At 41.3% G+C, this 19,801-nt stretch overlaps 1 protein-coding gene across 2 annotated transcripts; it reads right to left on the bottom strand.

Annotated features, from left to right (window-relative positions):
* Window positions 1-1,004: 1,004 nt before the first annotated feature.
* On the bottom strand, window positions 1,005-14,197 carry LOC308094006 (cullin-3). Of its 2 annotated transcripts, none has more exons than XM_080440422.1 (16): window positions 13,799-14,197; window positions 11,997-12,194; window positions 10,752-10,865; window positions 9,396-9,556; window positions 9,174-9,288; window positions 8,826-9,054; window positions 8,499-8,644; window positions 7,955-8,131; window positions 6,993-7,163; window positions 5,791-5,898; window positions 5,234-5,358; window positions 5,028-5,123; window positions 4,717-4,861; window positions 4,440-4,626; window positions 2,178-2,323; window positions 1,005-1,667 (listed from the first exon to the last, which is right to left on the bottom strand). In XM_080440422.1, exons 1-16 carry the CDS (start codon window positions 13,856-13,858, stop codon window positions 1,536-1,538), a joined length of 2,310 nt encoding a protein of 769 aa, XP_080296548.1. In that variant the 5' UTR covers window positions 13,859-14,197; the 3' UTR covers window positions 1,005-1,535. The 2 variants fall into 2 exon arrangements, with proteins under 2 accessions (XP_080296548.1, XP_080296549.1); XM_080440423.1 differs by having other exon boundaries at window positions 4,717-4,851; window positions 5,027-5,123; window positions 13,799-14,196.
* Window positions 14,198-19,801: the final 5,604 nt, after the last annotated feature.

Genomic DNA, 19,801 nt, shown 5'->3' with positions numbered 1-19,801 from the left:
CATCATCTCTCCAGAATGTTTTAAGATTGATTTCTGAGTCATGGCCCACAGAGGCAAAAATTGTTGATGTTAGAAAAGATGACTGTGGGAGACAGCAGCGCTGACGCACCAGCTTACAGCCGAGTCAGTACCTTGATAAGAGCCAAAAACACAAAATTGGGTGCATAAGTCACACTGGTGATCCGTATACAGCGATTGTACGTCACACTGCACAATCTGCTCTATTGTGTGGTTATAATGGTAATCATAATGGGGCGGGGGGGAGCAACTAAGTGTATTATGACCAATATGTACCTCATGTGCAGAAACAAGAGATAAATCACTTGTCACTTAAGGGGTGTTTCAGTATAAAACACTTCTAGGGTCCTTTAAACTTGTTTGCACCCGACAGTTTTTAAGTTGTTTCATTAAATATTTAGACATTTTGTATTTATCCCCCCGCCTACATAAGTACATTAAACTTCAAACTCCATGTTAACCATGTTAGACTTAACTAAAACACGTCCCTGGTTCTGGTAACTGATACGGTTGTTCTAATTATGCATATTTTTCTTTAATTTAATGCATTCTTAAAAGAAAGGAAAAAAAAGTACTTGAAAAATACAGCCCCCTCACATATTAGGACTACATCAGTCACCAGAATCAACCAGGAACGTGTTTTCAACAAGTCTAACATGGTTCAAATTGGGTTTGAAGTTCAATGGGCTTATACAGGAGGGAGGTGTGTCTGACCTAATGAATATGAAATATCTAAATATCTAATCAAGCAACTTATAAAACTGTGGGTGCACACAAAAGCCCCCGTAGACGTTAAAATGAGCCATGAAGTCTTTTAAAGTTAAATACCCTAAGACGGACTGCATCACTCACCAAAAAACAGATTTGTCACAATCTGTTATTTTTGTTCGTCATACCACAAAATATAAATTAAGCTTTACAGCATTAGAAGGGACCAGGATGTTAAGACTCGATGATAGGTGGTGGTAAAGTGCAGAACATCCACATTCAATATAGATTTTTTTTAATTTCCTTTTTGTAACAATCCACATTTGCCGCGTTTTTTGTTTTTAATAATTAATTTTCTCATTTTTTTACACAGTATTGAAAAACAAAAATAATGCGGTGCATTCACATTTCTTCCCGAGGGATTCTTTGTAAGGTCGCTCTCTACAAGGGTAAAACAGTGAAAAGCTTGAAGCTGGATCCGATCCATGTTTAAACCTCACAGGGAAAAAAAGAAAAAACAAAAAAAAGGAAGAGTGGGCCTGGTTTTAAAATCATCTAGCAACACTGTGGATTTTTCGCTTTGTTGACATTGCTTTTCTGCATGTGGTTTTATTGAGGAGAGGTTGTGTTTTCATGTGTGTGTGTAAGGGGTGAGGAGTTAATTTCCCAGCATTTATCTTTAAAAGAATACTTCCAGTCCATGCGAATAACAGTCCAAAGAGGAGAAAAAAAAGGAAAAAAGAAAAACCCAATTGTCCCCCCTTTCCCCAGCCGCGTCCAGTCTCTGTCTCCTCTCGTCCGATGTTCCTCTACGCTACGTAAGTGTAGACTTTACGATCCTCAGGCGTCCGCGCCAAGTATTCTCTTTCTATTAGTCCTTCTATACGCTTCTTGATGACCACAGGACTGGGGAGGAAACGTGACCGGAGCTGCTGAGTAACCTGAGGAGACAAAAACAATGGCAATAGTAAACATATTTTCCAACTCTTGACTCTTTTTCAAGCCAGTGTTAATTAAACATGCCTAGGCCCAGTCAGTCACATCCAGCATACTTGTAAGATAGGGTTAACTCCAAGGGCATTAAATTGTGCCACTGCGAGGCAATCCTTCAACGTAATGTGATAGATCTTAAGATTTTAATGAAAGTTATGAAAAATTCAACATTTACATTATTTTTAGCTGCAGCCATGCAGCTGAAATCTTAAGTGCACACCAAGAGCTATAATAAGAATTACGTGCATGTAAAAGGAGGTGTAAGTGATATTCTTCAAGTAGAAGCCACAAGTATTGGGGTAGTAACCACAAACTCATGCCCCAAAATGATTACAAACCATGATCTATCTGAACAAGATCAGGCAAATGCTGTGATACAACTTGTAAGTCATCAACCTACACTAAAAGAACACTAACGTTTGAGGGCCGATAAGATAACGAGGAGTGTCCCTTCCTACCTCTGCCACCAGGACATTGTGCTGCATCTTCTTCCTGGACTTCATAATGCGGACAATGGCCGCCTCGATTTCGTGCTTCCTGTCATCATCCACTTTCTGGCGCGTCTCTTTCCTTTCGGGGTCCGACTCCCCCTGTTTAGCAGCAACTGGGAGGTGGGGACAAAGACAAGATTAGATTTGATATAGACACTGTAAAATACTGGGGTGGACATGACAGGTCAACATACTGTTCTTTTAAGACATTTAAACACACCAGGGCATGGCATGATAACCATATCAGCGTAAAATAGATACAACTCTAGGGTTGTGCCGATTAGTGTTGGGATCACGCATGGATGAACTTTTAACAAGTCACCCTGAAGTCTGTGTTATCAGAACATTTTAGGTGAGAAATAGGTTGATTTCATACTTACTACAGCTAATTTAAAAGCGTTTTCTTTTTTATTGGGAAAAGGAAATGCATTTCATATCAACATTGATAGATGCAGGCATTTTCTCAACGTTTATGTAGCATCATTTAGCCTACGTTCAATGTCAACTACTATGTGCAATTTTGAAATAATCGGTTGTTGCCAGTGAAATTACCGACACGTCTCCATCACCATATACTCATATAGGGTAGTCCTGGAGGCGTGGCTATGTGCAAAAGTGTGTTCGGGAAAGAAGAAAATAATCAGGCACACTGAATTCAATTAGCAATGCCTGGAGGAGGGCACAGGCCAGTTATGATTTAAGAAGTGGACAGTTGTTGTGCTCTGTGCATGGTGTTTGTGAAATGCAATAAATGGAGACGTTCCGGCGTTCCAAAGTGTATTAAGTTCTGCAGCTCTTGTTTCTATAAAGAGGACATCTGAAACCCATACACCTTGGATGCTACACATTAGATTGTAGATCTGTTTTTTTTGTCAAGCTGCACCTTCATACTACGGAGCATAAATTAGGCTTCAGTCCATACTCAAATACTGTTAGTTTACGTTACCATCCTTAGATTTAGCTTTTAGCTAAAAACAAAAGGGTGTGAAGATAAAATAATTTACATAACCACAGATGTATTAAAATTTCCCCTAGTTGCACTCAAATGAGATTTGAATGATCTAAGGCAGCTGAACATGGCAGTCACATGGATGTTCTTCCGTTTCTACTCACAGTGGTGTTTGTCTAAGATTATAGGGAGTTAAGGTGACTCTCCACCAAACAGACTACAAGTCTGTTGGCAAAAGTTGGCAACATTTCTGCACAAACTGTCAGTGTAGAGAGGAAAGCAGATGGCATGTCAGATTGCCAGGTCTGCTTATTATGAGCGACTCTGGGCTTGTTTTCCTGTAAAGTCGCTTGTAAATATTTATAGTTGCAGGTTACTTTTGTTTGGGCTCGTTTCTGGAGTGTGGTTGCTTCTTTTGGGCTTGTTTTCATAGACAGTCGCTTGTTTCACTCACATAATCTGGCAACACCGGAGCCTGCAGTTGTTTTGTTTTGGTCCTTGGACCAAAACAAAACTGCTAAAACAAAACTACTACTTTGCTTTGGAGTTGATCGATCGATATCGGTATTGAGAGTTGAGAATATGGCATCTAGTTAAAATGTGTGACGGGCAATGTCATCTGCACCAGTAACAGACGAGAGGTCCCCTCTACGGAGCTCTTAACCCCCTCTCTGCCCCCTCTTCGCGACCCCTCGGCTAACTACGGGCTGTGGCTGTCGGTACACAACCGGACATGTTCGGTCGGCGAGATCCTAGAAGTCCCAACCCGACAGCACGGTGCTATCTACAACAGTTTGGCGGCAGGATACGCTTTCCAGCGCCTTCCGTGGCCGACGTCGGTGCGGTGGAGAGCTAGCTTTAAAGTAATACTTCTTTTGTGTGATTTTCAAACAGAGAAGTTGAGACATGTATTTTTTAAACATTGCTTGTAGCAGCCTGTAAGTGGTGCACTACGGAGGCAAACAAGGTCACCCAAACCTCAAGTTTGTCTAATTAGCGGTAACCCATGGAAACTTAGACATACTGGAGTTGGACCGCAGAGAGAAAGGACAAAGCATGTAGTTCATCTTGGTGCCAATTGGCTGAATGACAGAAAACTGCTGGTGTAGAGGGGAATCCCCCAAGGAAGAATCTCACTCAGACAGGCAGCAGATAAGATAAGACACCTCCCAATTTAGGAACTCTTTCATAATACATGTGGATGACATTTTGTATTTAAAATGGGAAATTCTGCCAAAAGTTGACAGGTTTGCAGGCGTGACACACATACACACAATTACCTGTTTGTATTTTAACTCGGTGCAGTTTGGAAGTAAACTGATCATTGACTGTAAACACATGGCCATTCTCAATCTCCTTGGACTTGGGCTCCTTGGTGAGGACTCTCTGAGTGGGCTTCCCACATGCCAGCGACTGCAGTGCCCGCACCAGCTCCCTCTCTGGGATGTCTGTCTCCTGCTGTATCTCCTGTGGACAGGAAAAAATAATAACAATTATGACAAACATTCAACGGGGAGAGAGCGATTGACAGGAGCGGCACTCATTCTATGTTCTGACCTCAAAAGTGGACTTTTCTCTGTTGTTAAAGAGCATGAGGATGGTCATCTGGAAGGTTGAGACCTGCAGTATGTGCTTGCGAGTGTTGGAGCCCGTCACCTGGGCCCCTCCTACGACTACCTCCGAACCATCATCCTGGGAACACAGTAAAGACAAGACACAAGGACTGAGAAATGAGTCTCGCAAATATGATTTCACACTCCCTTTCCATATCAGACAAAGCATTATCGCATGTTGTATTAGTCCGTGTGCAACTGTTAATAGTGAAGCAGTTTTGCCATGCGGGTTTAAAAAATACATGTGGATTCACCTTTTTGACAACGCCATAGAAGGTCGCGTTGAGGTCTGCTGAGCCCATGTGGTGCTGGAGTGTGAGCTGTCTACCGCTGTGCTTGGCCAGGTAAAACCTGCAATACAAAACAAAATATATGCAGTATATACGTATGTAAATGGAGGTCATGGGACTCTGGATATATACTCTAGACCTCAGTTGTTAAGCCAAAACAACAATTCCTACCTTCTAAAGACCTCAAAGGCATGTCTGGGAGAGGGAGGGATGGTACATTTGGGTGTGGCCGACTGCGTGGGCCAGTAGCCGGTAGTGAGGACTCTGACTGTGAGATCAACACCACCCAGAGACACCTGAGCAACACACAAGCATGCAAGGTTTGAGTGTCAAAACACCAGCATTATTGATTCAAGTCAACACAGACTCAATAGACTAACCAGTAATTACACCTTCAGCCTGACTTATGATGAGTACGGTAATTACCAACACGTCTGGTTTCTTTTGCTCATACTCGTTCAATTCTTTGTATAGCTTTGTATAGGGTTCCAATGTATACACATTTATGTATGAGAGCACAAAGTCACATAATAGCTACTTCCTGAATGCAACACTGGTTTACATGAACATTTACAGGAAGTGTGTTGTTTTCCATAAGTTTAGCTCATTAACCACTTTCAACCTGATGTTCCTCTTTTGGGCATGTCATAAGCTAAAACGTTCAAAAGATTTCAATTTTCAAGAAGGAAAATAGAAGCTTAAGTGCTTATGGCATCGGCCTGTCTTACCCCTGTGGACTGTAAGTGTTGCCTGAATTCATCCATGGTTGTGTTGGAGATGCTCATGTCCCTGAACATTCCTTCCAGTTTAGAGGTGAACTGACAGCCGCATTCCGTCTGTAAAGAGGACAAAGGAAAGACATGATGCGCTGAACATTGCTCATTAGCTGTAATAATCACAACATACACCATACTCTGTCATGAGTTATTGCCTTTATGAAACTTTAATTTAATTTGCTATGCCAACATTTATGTTTAGATTTTTTCTTCAAGTTGGTCAATCTCATCTTTGTGCAGCTCTGCATGTTGTCCTTTGCAGTTTCTGATACTGGCATAGAAATCTCACAGAACTTCATTGAATTTCTATGCGATATGAAGATCTAATAATAAACACTGTTCACCTAAGCAGTCAATTTCACGTTTCATTTGCTTAACAGCGTTTGCTTAATTTCTGGGGGGTTTCAATCTCATCTTCCTACAGTTCTGCGTGTCATCTTTTTAAAGTGGATGTTTTCTCTGAGACATGCATTTCTCGAGCCAGTAGCCACTCCTCCATAGTTAAGCCTCCACGTAGGTCGAAGTTTACCTTAAATGTTGTCATTTGTTTGTAATTTTTTGCACGCCTGAACGTTGCAGGGGTAAAATACCTGTCCACCACTAGGGGTTTGAATCCACCTTATCTTAGCTCTGGCTTAGCTGAGCGTCTATATTAACACAATTACGCGTGTTCAGGGAGGGAAAACAGGCAGGGAGGGTGATCTTTGTCACTGTGCTAGTAGTCTCGCATAGCCAGACAACTAATTCACAATCTCTGAATGCTATATAGTCTGGAACTTAATTGTGAGAAAAAGGGGGTAAAAAAGAACTCTACCCTACCCTAAATAAAATAGTTTTCATTTTGATGACTTCACCAGTTCACCTTGACCTACATTTTGTAACCTACCTTGGGCGTTGAGTGATACAGAACTGTACAAGACATTTGACTTCATAGCCATGGTATATGATTATACCACACCCATCAACCAATCAGGTTGCATGATTTTATACCCACTTTATTATAATTCAACTAACATGTATTCATTATAACCCAAACTTGCAAAGAATTTCTACTGCTACTGTGAAAGGGTAAACAAAGGGACACACCAAGTTAACGGGGAGAGTGCATGACAGGACTCACAAAAACACAGCCACTCAACATCTCTGCCGCATACCTTAAGCTTGGAGATCATGTTCTTCTCAGAGTCGTCGGAGACACTCTTGTTGGTGAGCAGCCTGCGGGCCAAGTGTTGTTTGTAGTACCGTTCAAACACGTCCTTCTCCTGCATGAACCTGAACAACACCATGGCCTTGTCCAGGATAGACTCAACCTCCTGTTCCGTCAACTGGACATATTGCAGGAGAGGACAGAGACACAAAACAAACAATGAGCACAGTCCCCGTTTCATTTCCGTCCGGAGAGGTTTCTTGTGTCTTACCCCTCTTCTACCCTCAGCTTCCTGTCTCTCTAGCCTCTATCTAAAGCCAGGGTTCGAAATTAACGGGGATGTGGGACAAAATGTAAATCCAAATAATAAATGGTATTTATTTAATTATATATACTGATAATTATATACTGTATATAGCTGGAGGCATTAACATTATATAATCAAACATAGTTAACTGACAAAGTGAAAAGACATTGTTGATTTAATGTTTGATCAGACGTCGCTATAACCTTGTGGGATTGGGAGACTGGTTTCTATTCACAGTGCAAACTGTGGATAATTTTGTAATGAGAGGAGAGTGCTGTCTAAACAGTGGGAGCATAGGCGACTAGTACTTGTGTTTCTGTGCCTAGTATTTCATTCAGTCACTGTTCTGTGCAATAAACAAATCAGATTATTAATTTCCCTTGGAAGGATTGAACAGTTGCGGTGGAAGGACCATTGTGGATTTATTTCACACCCACACCGATTGACAACGCTGAAGGTGGCATCTCAGAAAATCAAGTGACAACTTAAGTGTCGCCTGTAGATGGCGTTGTTCAGTTATTTTCAAGCTAATTAGAACGAATCAAAGAATTGCATTTTAATAGTCCCACCCCTATTAATATTTTTTTAAATCGCTAAGGCATGGTTTCACCATTGTTCTATAGCTCAAAATGTAAGACTGTAGCGTATGCATTTGTACATACCCCTTTGACTCCCTTCTTGAGCTTATCGTCAATGAAGAGGGAGAGGTATTCTGGTGACCGGGAGTTCAGGTTCAGGAAGTATTCAAAGTCCCCGGCAATGGTTTGCTTGAAGAGTCTGTCGTTGCTGAAGGATTCCAGCAGGAAACGGTCAAATCTTGTCTTTAGGTCCAGCAGGCCCTGTGAAAACAAGTTGATGAGTATGTAAACCGTTTATGTTTTCTATAAATGGTTTGTTATATATTCAAATAAGGAAAACATACAGTATGTTGGAAATGAAATATGAAATTCCATAGATTATGTGAATTGGCTAGAACATCTTTGAGTTTTCCACAGACCGTGTAGACAGAAATGATAACATCCTATAATAAGCATTCAGTGAGGACCGATATATGGATATGGTAATAAAAATACAAAACTAAAAAAAAAAAACACGTTACGCAGGGCTCTTCACATCACAATGCATTATTATTCCTTTGAGACATGAACACACATAATTAAACAAAAGATCCACTTCAGGACCTCGACAACTGAAGGACTAGTTTACCTGAATGTAGTCGACAGGGTTCTTGCCCTCTCCTTCCTCAGACACCAGAGCTTTGCCCTGCTCCCTCAGGTAGGAGCTCATGCACTCACACATGGTCTTCAGGCCGTTTGGCACACGACTGAACAGCTTGTACATGCAGCCCAGGTCTGCAGGAAGAGAAAGATACACAAGGCAATTTAGCAAATGGCTAATGTATTGGTGAAAGGCTGACCAAGAGTAGTAGACTGACCTTTTCTTGCTGCTACATGCTAACTATCCAAAAAGTATTGTTTCAACATGATGTGCAAGGTAACATCAACGAGGCAGTGCAAAAACAAAGTTCCTCACCTTCGGTCTTGCCGTTTTTGAGCATGTGAACCAGGCCGGAGTTCTCCATTTCCACAATGGTCTTCATGTGTTTGGAGATGAGCTCCCTCTCCACCACCTTGACGATGGGTTCCTCCGTGGTCTTGTCCAAGCAGTGCATGACCCGCTCGATCTCCTCGTTGATTCTGGCCTCCACCTTCTTGATGTAAACGCTGGCACTGTTTTCCGCTAAGAATTTCTGGCTCTCCATCTGTTGGAGGGGATGTTGGGAGGTTGTTTTAAGCCCTAAGGACTTTCACTGGTCCCAAAATGACTGAACCCCTATCCCCCCCAAAAAACACACAATTTGCCAAAATATGGTCACCCCACCTGGAAGAATTCAGCAGACATATCTAGGAAGGGTCCCTCAAAGTCTTCTTCATACACAGATCTGCCTTCCAGGCCAAGAATCATCAGCATCTGACAGGCATTCCTGATCGCTCCCCTGCAAGTGTCACATGGTGGTACTGTTTATGTAAGATGAGGAAAAGAAGAAAACAAACAGTACGACACAATACATCCAATGAGTTAGCAGCAGCCCCATTTCCTTACCTGTCTACCACCTCTCCCTTCCTCTCCCGTGCAATCATGTCCAGCAAGGTCTGTCTGAGGTGGTCCCGAATACAGCCATAGCGCACCACCTGGTCCCTGAAGATGATAAGGCCCAGGTTGTACACATTCTCCACATTATTCTGCTGAACATACACTCGGTCCTGCGATAAAAAAAATAAAATAAAAAAAAGTTAGAGTTAGGAATGACATCAGAGAGTACTAAAGAATGAAAAGGGTGTATAGTGGCTAAAGTCAGGCTCACCGTTTACATATATACTCGGTAAGAAAAGTTAAAAATGTGCCAGTGATTTACTCAAGGGTAAACATGAATGGGTTTGAAAACTGTGCAGTCCAATTTACAGTTGTAAAGCATTTGGCCACAGTGAATACATCAAATGGTTCAAAATATATCTGGCTGATAAATGAGATCCACCGCACACTCCTACTGTGTTGTGCAAGAGTTGCTGACTACATTGCTTCCAAGGTGCTCACACTTTTCAAAGAAAACAAACTAGCATAGCGTTCAAGGGATACCGCATTACAACTAAATTGTACAAATACATTGGCCACTGGAGCACAGCCGCACTCCTGTGATTATCTGAATGACTTTATTCACAGAGTACAATAAATCCAAGAATTTGCGTGGCTGACAATGGCGCAGGAGCAGGTGATTATCCATTTGTCCTCCAGAGTTCAGCACGCCAGAGCAAGCAAGCTGCTACTGCTATCATTGCAAAAGTGAAGCTGACCTGAGCACTGCAGCAGTTCAACAAATACAAGGCTGATTGCGGGGAGGGGGGGTTAAGGAGGGAAATAAAAAAATGGAGGAAGCAAGGAGGGAGAGTGGAACGAACAATAGAACCCCCTGAGATAGCGCTGCATTTCAGTAGCAGGCTTTGTCATTGTTTGGGACCATGCTTCCACGTACTTTAAGGGCTCTCATTCACTTTCACTCTCACAAACACTTCGGCCTTTTTGCTTGCTACACTAAATCAACAGTCTTGCCAGTTGCTCAAGGAAAAGAATAAATAAAGCAACAGAGGCTCTTTGTTTAGCTAACAAAAAAAAAACATGTCTTAAAGTCCAAGTCCAACCTGGGATGTTGGTAGGTGGGGGGGAAGGGGGGCAGCGCTGGACATTCCTTCACAATTTTTCTTGCCAGGGCTAAAGGACAAGAATCCTCCTCAAAATGGACAAAAGCCAGAGGAGAATTTATCTTATTTTTAGGTAATCTCTTCCCACTGAGAACCAACTTATGTAAGAGGCACCGCCCCTGTAAAACAGAGGACCTTCTATGCAAACACCCCATAACTAATGAGTTAAATGAGTATGACAAGGACACAGTAGCCCACCTACCATGTACATGAGGATGTCTCTGATCATGACCATGGCAGTCTGATGGTCATTCCAGGCTTGATTCAGTGTTTGCAGAAAGTTATTGTTGAGAGAGTTTAACACATCTTCCCGTACCTGTAACGATAGACAGAGAGCATCAGAAATTTGTTGAGGCCACCTGGAAGTCAAATCCTATAAAAAGGGCAAATTCTCCACCAGCCACATGAAACAGTGCGTCAAAATAGAATGCTAGGATTCAGGATAAGAATTGGCTTAGTCACCCTTTAAGGTAGTCCCGGTTTGACTCTTAAGAAGATTAATCTTTAGACTGTCAACCTGTGCTGTTCATACGCAGAATTGATGCTGAATACTAGGGATGCACGATTAATCGGTCATCATATCGGTATCGGCAATATCTGCTTTAAAAATTCTATATTGGTACTGAACCAATATCAAAAATAATATATTTTATAATATTTACGTTTGAAGGTGAAAAAGCCTTTTGTGATGTCAATATTTTCTGGAGAAGCTTTCCATAATCAACAAGTTGGATCTTTTTAAATAAAGACTACATTTACACTGTACCAATATGTGTATCAGTAGTCCTAATAAATCAGGAAATGAGAATGCACTGTTCATAAAAATTCTGTATCTGCACCCTGAATCAAAGTTACTGTATAACAGGTGTGTACGGTAAAGCCTATTGGAAACTTCTATTGGAATATCGGTATCAGTTGATTTGACCATGCAAATAATCGGCCAAAATGTCAATATTGTGCATCCCTAATGAATACCGTGGTAACACATAACATCTGCTGCTTAATGCTTGAGGGGAAACACTTTACCCTCTGTAAAAGTCCCATTTACTTTGTAAGGAATAACTCCACATCACTTATTTTGCCAACATTCACTTGTGTCAGAGTGCTGCATTGAGTGGATGCTGTGTGTGTTCTGTCAACCATTGTGCTTTGTAATCAAAAGATAGCAACAGGACTCTTAGCCTAGTGCCTCATTGCTCTTTTGATTATAGGACTATCAAGTATTTAAATTGACTGTAGATCGTTTTTTCAAAGGATGAGTTGAAGACATTGTCCAAATACAGTTGTGTGGCATTTGTTGTTTGCCATTTTATTTGGAAATGTCTATGATGAAATCTCTCTTTTTTAATCTATTAGAGACAGTCATTTTAGCCTTATAGGACTACTTCCAGTTTTTAAGCACTATTTGTCAACAAGTGTGTGAGTGGGAGATATTGCAGTTCTTTACTTTATTGATGAGATGCTCTGTGACGACCTCCCGCAAGCCCGTGTAGAGCTTCTCTCCGTGCTTGTGGAGAACCATTGTGTAGGCATTCCTGTACAGCTCCTCAAAGCTCAGACCACTGTTGTTCTTCCTCTGGATCTCCTGGATGGCATTCTTCAGAAGGTCCCAGATGTTGTTGACATACTTCTCGTCCATCGTCATCTGATAGACAGACAGATGAAACAAAGAAAGATGAATCAAAAAGGTGATAAGCTAGTAATGCCAGTGAGAATCATGCATTTGGATAACTGATCATGGGGTCCATTTTTTTATGATACAACTTCCACGGTCACTAATATATTTTCTTCTATGGAGCTTTTACATTTGGCTAATAAGACATGTCAAGCTTTTGCTTGACAAGTCCAACAGTAGACTGAAGATGTCAAACAGTTTCTTTGTGGGGGGTCCAGTCTCTTCACAGTTACTGTTATGTGTATGTCTATTCATTGGATCAAAGGGTCAATTGAATGTCTTCCAAACCACAGTTTGTTCACAATGACTGATAACAAGGAAAGGGGCATGTTATGACTTCACTTCTGCTCTCACAAGTTAAGATATGAGTGTAAACATTATAGTATCAGGATTGAGGGCGGCAAAACAATCTCACAATCACAACATTTGTTTAATAAACCATCATTATCTTTCAGTCAGACTGACCATAACCAGATCACCATACAACAATGCAGCTATAATGCTCAATTTCTTAATGACAGCGATTGTTGCCTTCATACAACACAGTCAGAAACAACACCCCCCAACTTCAACAGTGATGGATGTTGTCAACAACACCTACAGTATGCACACCGGCCTGCAGGATTCTACAAACTGGCAACTTTTAGTCTACCAACAAAAGTCATGTGTGGACTGGCAGAATAGGTCTACCATGCGTCCAAGCCAAGTTGGTATAACTTTACGTAAACATGTCACATTAAGGGTATATAGCCTAGTAGAAAAGTTGAGGAGATGGTGCAACGTTAGCTCACAACAAGCTGGTTTAACCAATGCACTCTTCTCAACACAGTAACACAAGCATAGTGGTGGAACAGCGGCTAGCTCTCGCTAACTTTAACTGTCTGGGGGTGGATTGTGGATATAACCCAAAACTGAACCGGTAACAACGACCGTTAACCAGCGTGATTTGCAGACTGTGTGTGTGTGTGTGTGTGCAACTCAGCTAAAGCTAGTGAGGCCTGCTAGCTTTAGCTACCCACTAGCCTCTCATCAGTTAAGACGTTTCCTGGCAAATTGCTATTTTAGCAAACTAACGCTAGATGACGAGGACATTTTTTTTTGTAAAAAAAAACAGACCTTAATACTAAAGCCCGTGTTGTCCTCTTTAACCAGGCCGAACATTTAAGCAGTTCAGCCCGGGCGAGGTTTAAAACGAAGTAGTTAAACATTAGTTGTGTTGACTTGACAGAGAGAGGAGGCCCCGCTGACTGGGTTTCATTTCAAACCAACTTAATGCTCCCGTCGTACGACGGACGGTGTCGCGGAAGCAGATCTACAAGCTCACAGCGCGGCGCGTCCACGACGCGTGGCGAGCTTGTAGATCTGCTCTCCCCCCCACCACCACCACCGTCGTACGACGAAGTATATGTATGAAACGGGCTTCAATTAGCTTTAACTTGCTAGCTTAATTTCGTCGCGGCCGAGTCCCTCTTTTCAGTTTGCAAATAATGTCTTTTTTTTTTTGGCCGTTGAGAGAAGGAAGGGGAGCGACGCAGAATAATAAGCTGGCCCTCCATGGTTAAAAACACACTCACAGGGAAGGCTCGTATCCTCATCTTGGTGTCCTTCTTGGTGCCGCCTTTGAGGTTGGACATGTTTAGAGTTTTAAGTTGTTTTTGAACCGACTGTTCGTTTCGTTTCTCTACGTCAACATGAAAGAACTACATGGAAAAACACACGCGCTCCTGTGTCGGTTTATAATAAACGCTGGGGACTCTGGGGCAGGGAGTAGACTGACTCCCTACGACCGCTCTTTAACCCCCCTTCGTTCAAATGAATGTCCGGTTGTGTGTTGTGTTGTGTTTGTTCTTCTCCTTCTTGTTGTTGTCACACTCCTCCTCCTCCTCCTCCTCTGTGAATGTTTTAGCTAACTAACGTTAGCTAGTTCTCACAGTGATGGCGGACAACAACCTTCCCACTGCAGTAGCAAGCAACGCTGAGGAGAGACGAATTCTCGCGAGAAGAAGAAGAAACTTGTGGCAAAGAGACTGACAGGTGCGTTCTACAGGTAGATAATGAAGACCTCTCATCCCAATTATTACTGATTATATTATATATGTGATATATATATCATCATATGTCGTGTATGTATATGTGTGTATATGTATATATATATATGTATATGTGTGTGTGTGTGTGTGTGTGTGTGTGTGTGTGTGTGTGTGTGTGTGTGTGTGTGTGTGTGTGTGTGTGTGTGTATATATATATATATATATATATATATATATATATATATATATATATATATATATATATATATATATATACACACACATATACACACACATATACGTATATATATATATATATACATATATATATATACATATACACACATATACATATATATATATACATATACATATATATATACATAGATACATAGATACATACATACATACATACATACATACATACATACATACATACATACATACATACATACATACATACATACATACATACATACATGCATACATGTGTATATATATATGTACTATTTTACTATAGGTTATATACATTTCATAGTTCAGGGCCGCATAGCAGCCCTCATACGTATGTTACATCACCGATCTGACATATATATGCCCATATTCTGTATCTGTCAGTCCTTGTCCCTTTATGCCCATATATGAGATCCCTGATGTCATCAGTATATATGCCCCATTCTTCTATTACCCTGAAGAAGGCCTGTCCGAAACGTAATTTTTCTGTCTATGTGTCCACAATAAAATTTGCATCGGCAGTTACGAGTGTGCAGCTATACTCTTTCATTATTTAGTGTTTATTCCGTTGGCTGGCACCTCACAAGGACCTGTGTGCTGTGCACCTTTTGATAGGTATATGCCCATATATGGGCATAGTAATATGCTCATAGATGGAGATCTCTTTATCTGTCAAGCCATGTCCCTTTTATGCCCATATATGGAGATCCCTGATGGCATCAGTATATGCTCATATTGGCATGCCCCCTTTTGTGCCCATATATGGAACAGACTAATTTGTTTGCGCCTGACACATTGAGGTTAGACTACACACTCCGTATTTGGGCGTAGCTGTATTGGGAACTCCTTATATGGTTATGGCTGAGTCATGGTGACATGAGCGTGATGTCAGAGGTCAGTACGACGCCAGCCAGCCAATTTTAATATAGGATATATATATTATATAACCCTAACCCTTACATATATATATTATTAATATTATGAATATATATATATATATATATATATATATATATATATATATTTTTTTTTTTTTTTTTTTTTTTTTTTAATGTGTTGTAATACATGGCAATACATTAATCAACCTAATATTAGTTTAGTTTAGTTTAGTTTAGTTTATTGCACATTTAAAAATGACATGATAAAAACTAAATAAAATGGGAAAAAAAACTATAATTTGTATATGAAAAGGAAGTAAATCAAAATCAAAACATGATGTGCCGGAGAGGCCAAAAAAACACAGATGGGCTTAATCAACCTAATATTGACTTAAGATGCATTAACAATAATGACAGAAACTCATTATTTATTGAATCACATATTTCAAATGTCCAAGCAGATCTTAATATTAATATGCTAGGCCTATTATCATAGCCTAATATGTAACCACGTTAACTTATTAGCCAACCCAACAGCCTACACTATACACTAATAAGGTGGTGTATTGTTAGCCATCCATCGTGTCAGTGTCAGAAAAGATGATCATCATGCCCCTCCTCATCTTCTCTGTCCTCCAGTCCAGTCGTCTGTGTATCGTAATGGATTCTCTGCATGTTCCACCTTTCAGTCTTAGTGTTGGTTATTTGAAGATTCCACTGACAGACCAAAGGCTGGAAAACCGAATACCTCCTCACCGTCATGACAATGCTCTCTAAATAAACCAAGAGAAAGACATGAATTAGGCTAGATGCAGGTGCTTCTGTATTGCTGTCAACAACAAGCTAATATAATATTCCATAATGGGCCTACTTCTATATTCTGCTGCAAAGGCAGGAACTGTTGCAATCCTATGAAAATGAGGTCCAGCTCTCCTCTTCAGCCCCATGTTCTCCAACTCCAGTTTTCTGATGTCCGACTGCATCTGTCTGATCACCTGTATGAGCTTCTCCTCGCTGTCCATGGTGCCGAATTGAGACGCGAAACACAGCATTGCATTGCACCTGCTTCATGTACATGTACCCCACATAAGGCAACCACGTACCACACACCCCCATTTGACCTGTAAACGGATATCATGGAGCAAGAGCAACACGTTCTATTCCCTCTATTTTAAGGTGATTTCAAAGTAAATAAGTTGACAAAAGCGTGGGATTTCATCTTTCCAAAAAAGAGTAACCTATAAGAGTAAACAATCAAAAAATAAGCAATCGGTTCCTCATCACGCCATTGATTCTGTCCAGTCACATGATGAGGAGAGAGCTGTTTTCTTCTTTGAGACCGGATGCCTGCCACTCTCACTCCTCCTGTTAAATATTCATCAAGTCTGTCAACATAAAGCAACAATAGGCAGTCGGGACAGTGAGATGCTGGCCCACAGCCTGTATGACCTAGCAAGGATACAAGTCTGCTGCAGTGAAATAGGGTGAATCATTTCTCCTTCAAAATTGAAACAATTCTTAAATAAATATAATTTGAAACGGTTGATTTTTGTTTTTTGTTTTGTTGTTCATATTGTGTGTGTGCATGCGTGTGTGCGTGTTGATTGGGAGTAAGGAAGCATGTATTTCCCCCCACCAGTTACAGCAAGGTGACCTTGATTGACACTATGACAGTTCATGCTGTGCAACATGTCTATTATTCACTGTGACGCATACAGTTCAAATCAATACTTTATTGTATTGGGGGGAATTCATTTTGCATCCAAGGGGTCACAAGACAAGCATAAAAGAATATAAAACAAGCATTACATATCAAGCTTAAGCACCATATGGGAGTAGGACACATGAAGGGAACATATAGCAAGAAGGAGCTTAATCTAACTAGAACTCATAGCAATGTCAGCTTTTTTGAGTTCAACACCATGATAGCAGCAGGGACAAAGCGGTCTAGTCCCATTGTTTCGGCTGCAGGCACCCAGAAGCTCAAATTCCTTCCTAAAGAGGATCGTGAGGACAGTCCATTCCTGAAGACCTGTTTTTGGCACAGGTCACTGAGCGGTGCTTGGTTCATCCCAGTGATTTTGCTTGCCAATCTGACCAATTGAAGATTTCCATGCAAGGTAACAAAGCAGAAGGTTAAAATAGATTTAGTAAGATTTACAATTTAGGCAAACTCAGCATAAACAACCATAAGGAGGCAGAACCAGGGCAGAACAAGGCGGAAGGAACCTGCTGGTGGGTCAGTCAGGGTCCAATCAAAAAGCTGACAAAGTGTCCAATGCTCTGCAATAGAATATTTAAAAGACATAGTTGTTGTTGACCAATTTGAAAAATATTAGAGAATTGAGGTCTTTGGCCTGCTGTCAGCATACATACACAAGAAATATGATGTTGATCGGTCTGTGGACAGACACAGACACACTCACATTGGCAAACGTATGATCTCCTTTTGGAGATAAAAAGAGACACAAGCTTCTCTGCATGTAAATGTGACTGGACAGTGTTAAAATCTGAAGAGAAATCTATGAATAAAAACCTGGAATGAGTCTTCGATCCCTCAAAATGTCTGAATAAAAGATCAAAGTGGTGTCTTTGCTGCAGGCAAACTGAAAATGCTCCAGGACAATTGCCCAGAGTACCTGTTGTAACACCTCATTCCTCGTAATATTTTCAAATGATCTCATGCAAATTTTCACAGTGTTCGGTCCAGCGGTTGATGGGGGGACAGACAGGAGCGAAAACATAATATCCGCCTTCCGTCCGTTCCGGCCTGGCGTAGATAATAATACTACAGCCTATATACGTAAAACTACAAGCAGTTTCCCACAGTACATGAAAGTGGCCATGGGGGAGGAGGGTGGCGGCGAGGGGGCGAGGATGGTAGCACACTGTCGCCACCATGGCGGGGGGTCTGTGTTCTGAGGAAGTGAGTGGAGAAACAGGGTTTTTCCAACATTGAAATGGGGGAGGGGAGTGAGATGCTATAAACAATTTGAAGGGGCAGGTGATTAGCTACAATCCTATTGAATGATTTTTTGATAGTCAAATAATAGCTCATCTTACTCAGGCACCAAGCAAACATATTTTAATCATAAAGTTCTTCTAAGTTTGGTGCCGGTGATTTTACTTTGGGTGCAACACAAATTCCTTTATGCAGGAAAATCCCTGGAGGAAAGCGAGAGATAGTGGCGGCCTGGGGGGTCATACTCTGGTCATAATTGAATCATGCCTGTCAGACTCACTACCTGTCAACTCACATGCTGGGTATGTGGCTGCAGTGGCTCAGGGGGTAGAGCGGCCGGTTTGATCCCCTGGCATGTCAAAGTGTCCTTGAGCAAGACACTGAACATCATTTTAGAGAGCTAGGGGTGAGCAGGTGGATGCCATGTCATGCCCTGTTAATCCCATGGGTAAGGTGGCGAGAGAGTCCTATTTGACACCATTAATAATATTGTCAGTCCACAAACACCTGACCCACCTGACTTCTCTGTCAAGTACTGCAATAATTTTCTCATGTCCTTGAACAAGGTTGCCAGTGTTAGGGTGGGCATCAATATGCACCTCGACACACACACACACACACACACACACACACACACACACACACACACACACACACACACACACACACACACACACACACACACACACACACACACAACACACACAACACACGCAACGCTCAGGTCAATTGTCTCACACCCAGAGTTAGAGATGATTATTCATGCCTTTGTCTCCTCATGCCTGGACTACTGCAAATCACTTTTCACCTGCCTCAGGAAAACATAAATAGACTGCCTCCAATTAGTCCAAAAATGCTGCTGCCAGACTGTTAACCAGGTCCAGCAGAAGGTGCCACATCCCTCCGGCCCTGGCCTTGCACTGGCTTCCTGTTCATTTTAGGGTCCAGTTCAAGGTTCTGGTACTCACATGCTCACCTGCTCCAACAACATGTGCCCAGCAGGACCCTAAGGTCTGATGAACAGGGTCTGCTAGTAGTCACTCCCCATTCCAAATTAAAAACAAAAAGTGACAGAGCCTTTCTGTACTGTATCCCTCAAACATTGGAATGCCCTTCTTGAGGTCTTGAGAGCTGTGGGACAACCAAGCATTTGCGGAAGGTCCTTGATTTGATCCTCCGTGTATGTATTTTGTCTGCTGTCTTGCTTTGAGATGAATTGCACTTGTCTTTTTTCTATTGTATTTCATTGTTTTAATGCCTTATATGCTTTCTTTTTTACTACTACTAAAGCACTTTGTGAGATCTCTGTGAGAAGTGCTACATAAATAAAATGTACTTGCATTGATTGATTGATTGATGTAGTTTATTTAGAAAGACATGAGAATAGTACATGACAGTACATAACAGTACATGGAAGTACAAATTCACAATACAAGGTCTACTAAACTGGAAACTCTCATTAAGCACTAAGCT

The sequence above is a fragment of the Gymnoscopelus braueri genome, assembly GCF_963280865.1.
Source record: "Gymnoscopelus braueri genome assembly, chromosome: 10".
NCBI classification, from domain to species: domain Eukaryota; kingdom Metazoa; phylum Chordata; class Actinopteri; order Myctophiformes; family Myctophidae; genus Gymnoscopelus; species Gymnoscopelus braueri.
The sequence above is the reverse complement of the archived record's forward strand: the minus strand, read 5'-3'. Positions and strand labels throughout refer to the sequence as shown.

Excerpts from the sequence above, each read along its gene's own strand:
- LOC308094006 (XM_080440422.1), bottom strand. The coding sequence starts at position 13,858 with ATGTCCAACCTCAAAGGCGGCACCAAGAAGGACACCAAGATGAGGATA. Across the intron at positions 10,866-11,996 it reads CAGAGCATCTCATCAATAAA|GTACGGGAAGATGTGTTAAA; the intron begins GTAAAGAACTGC and ends CTATCGTTACAG. Across the intron at positions 5,359-5,790 it reads AACACTTACAGTCCACAGGG|GTGTCTCTGGGTGGTGTTGA; the intron begins GTAAGACAGGCC and ends TGTGTTGCTCAG.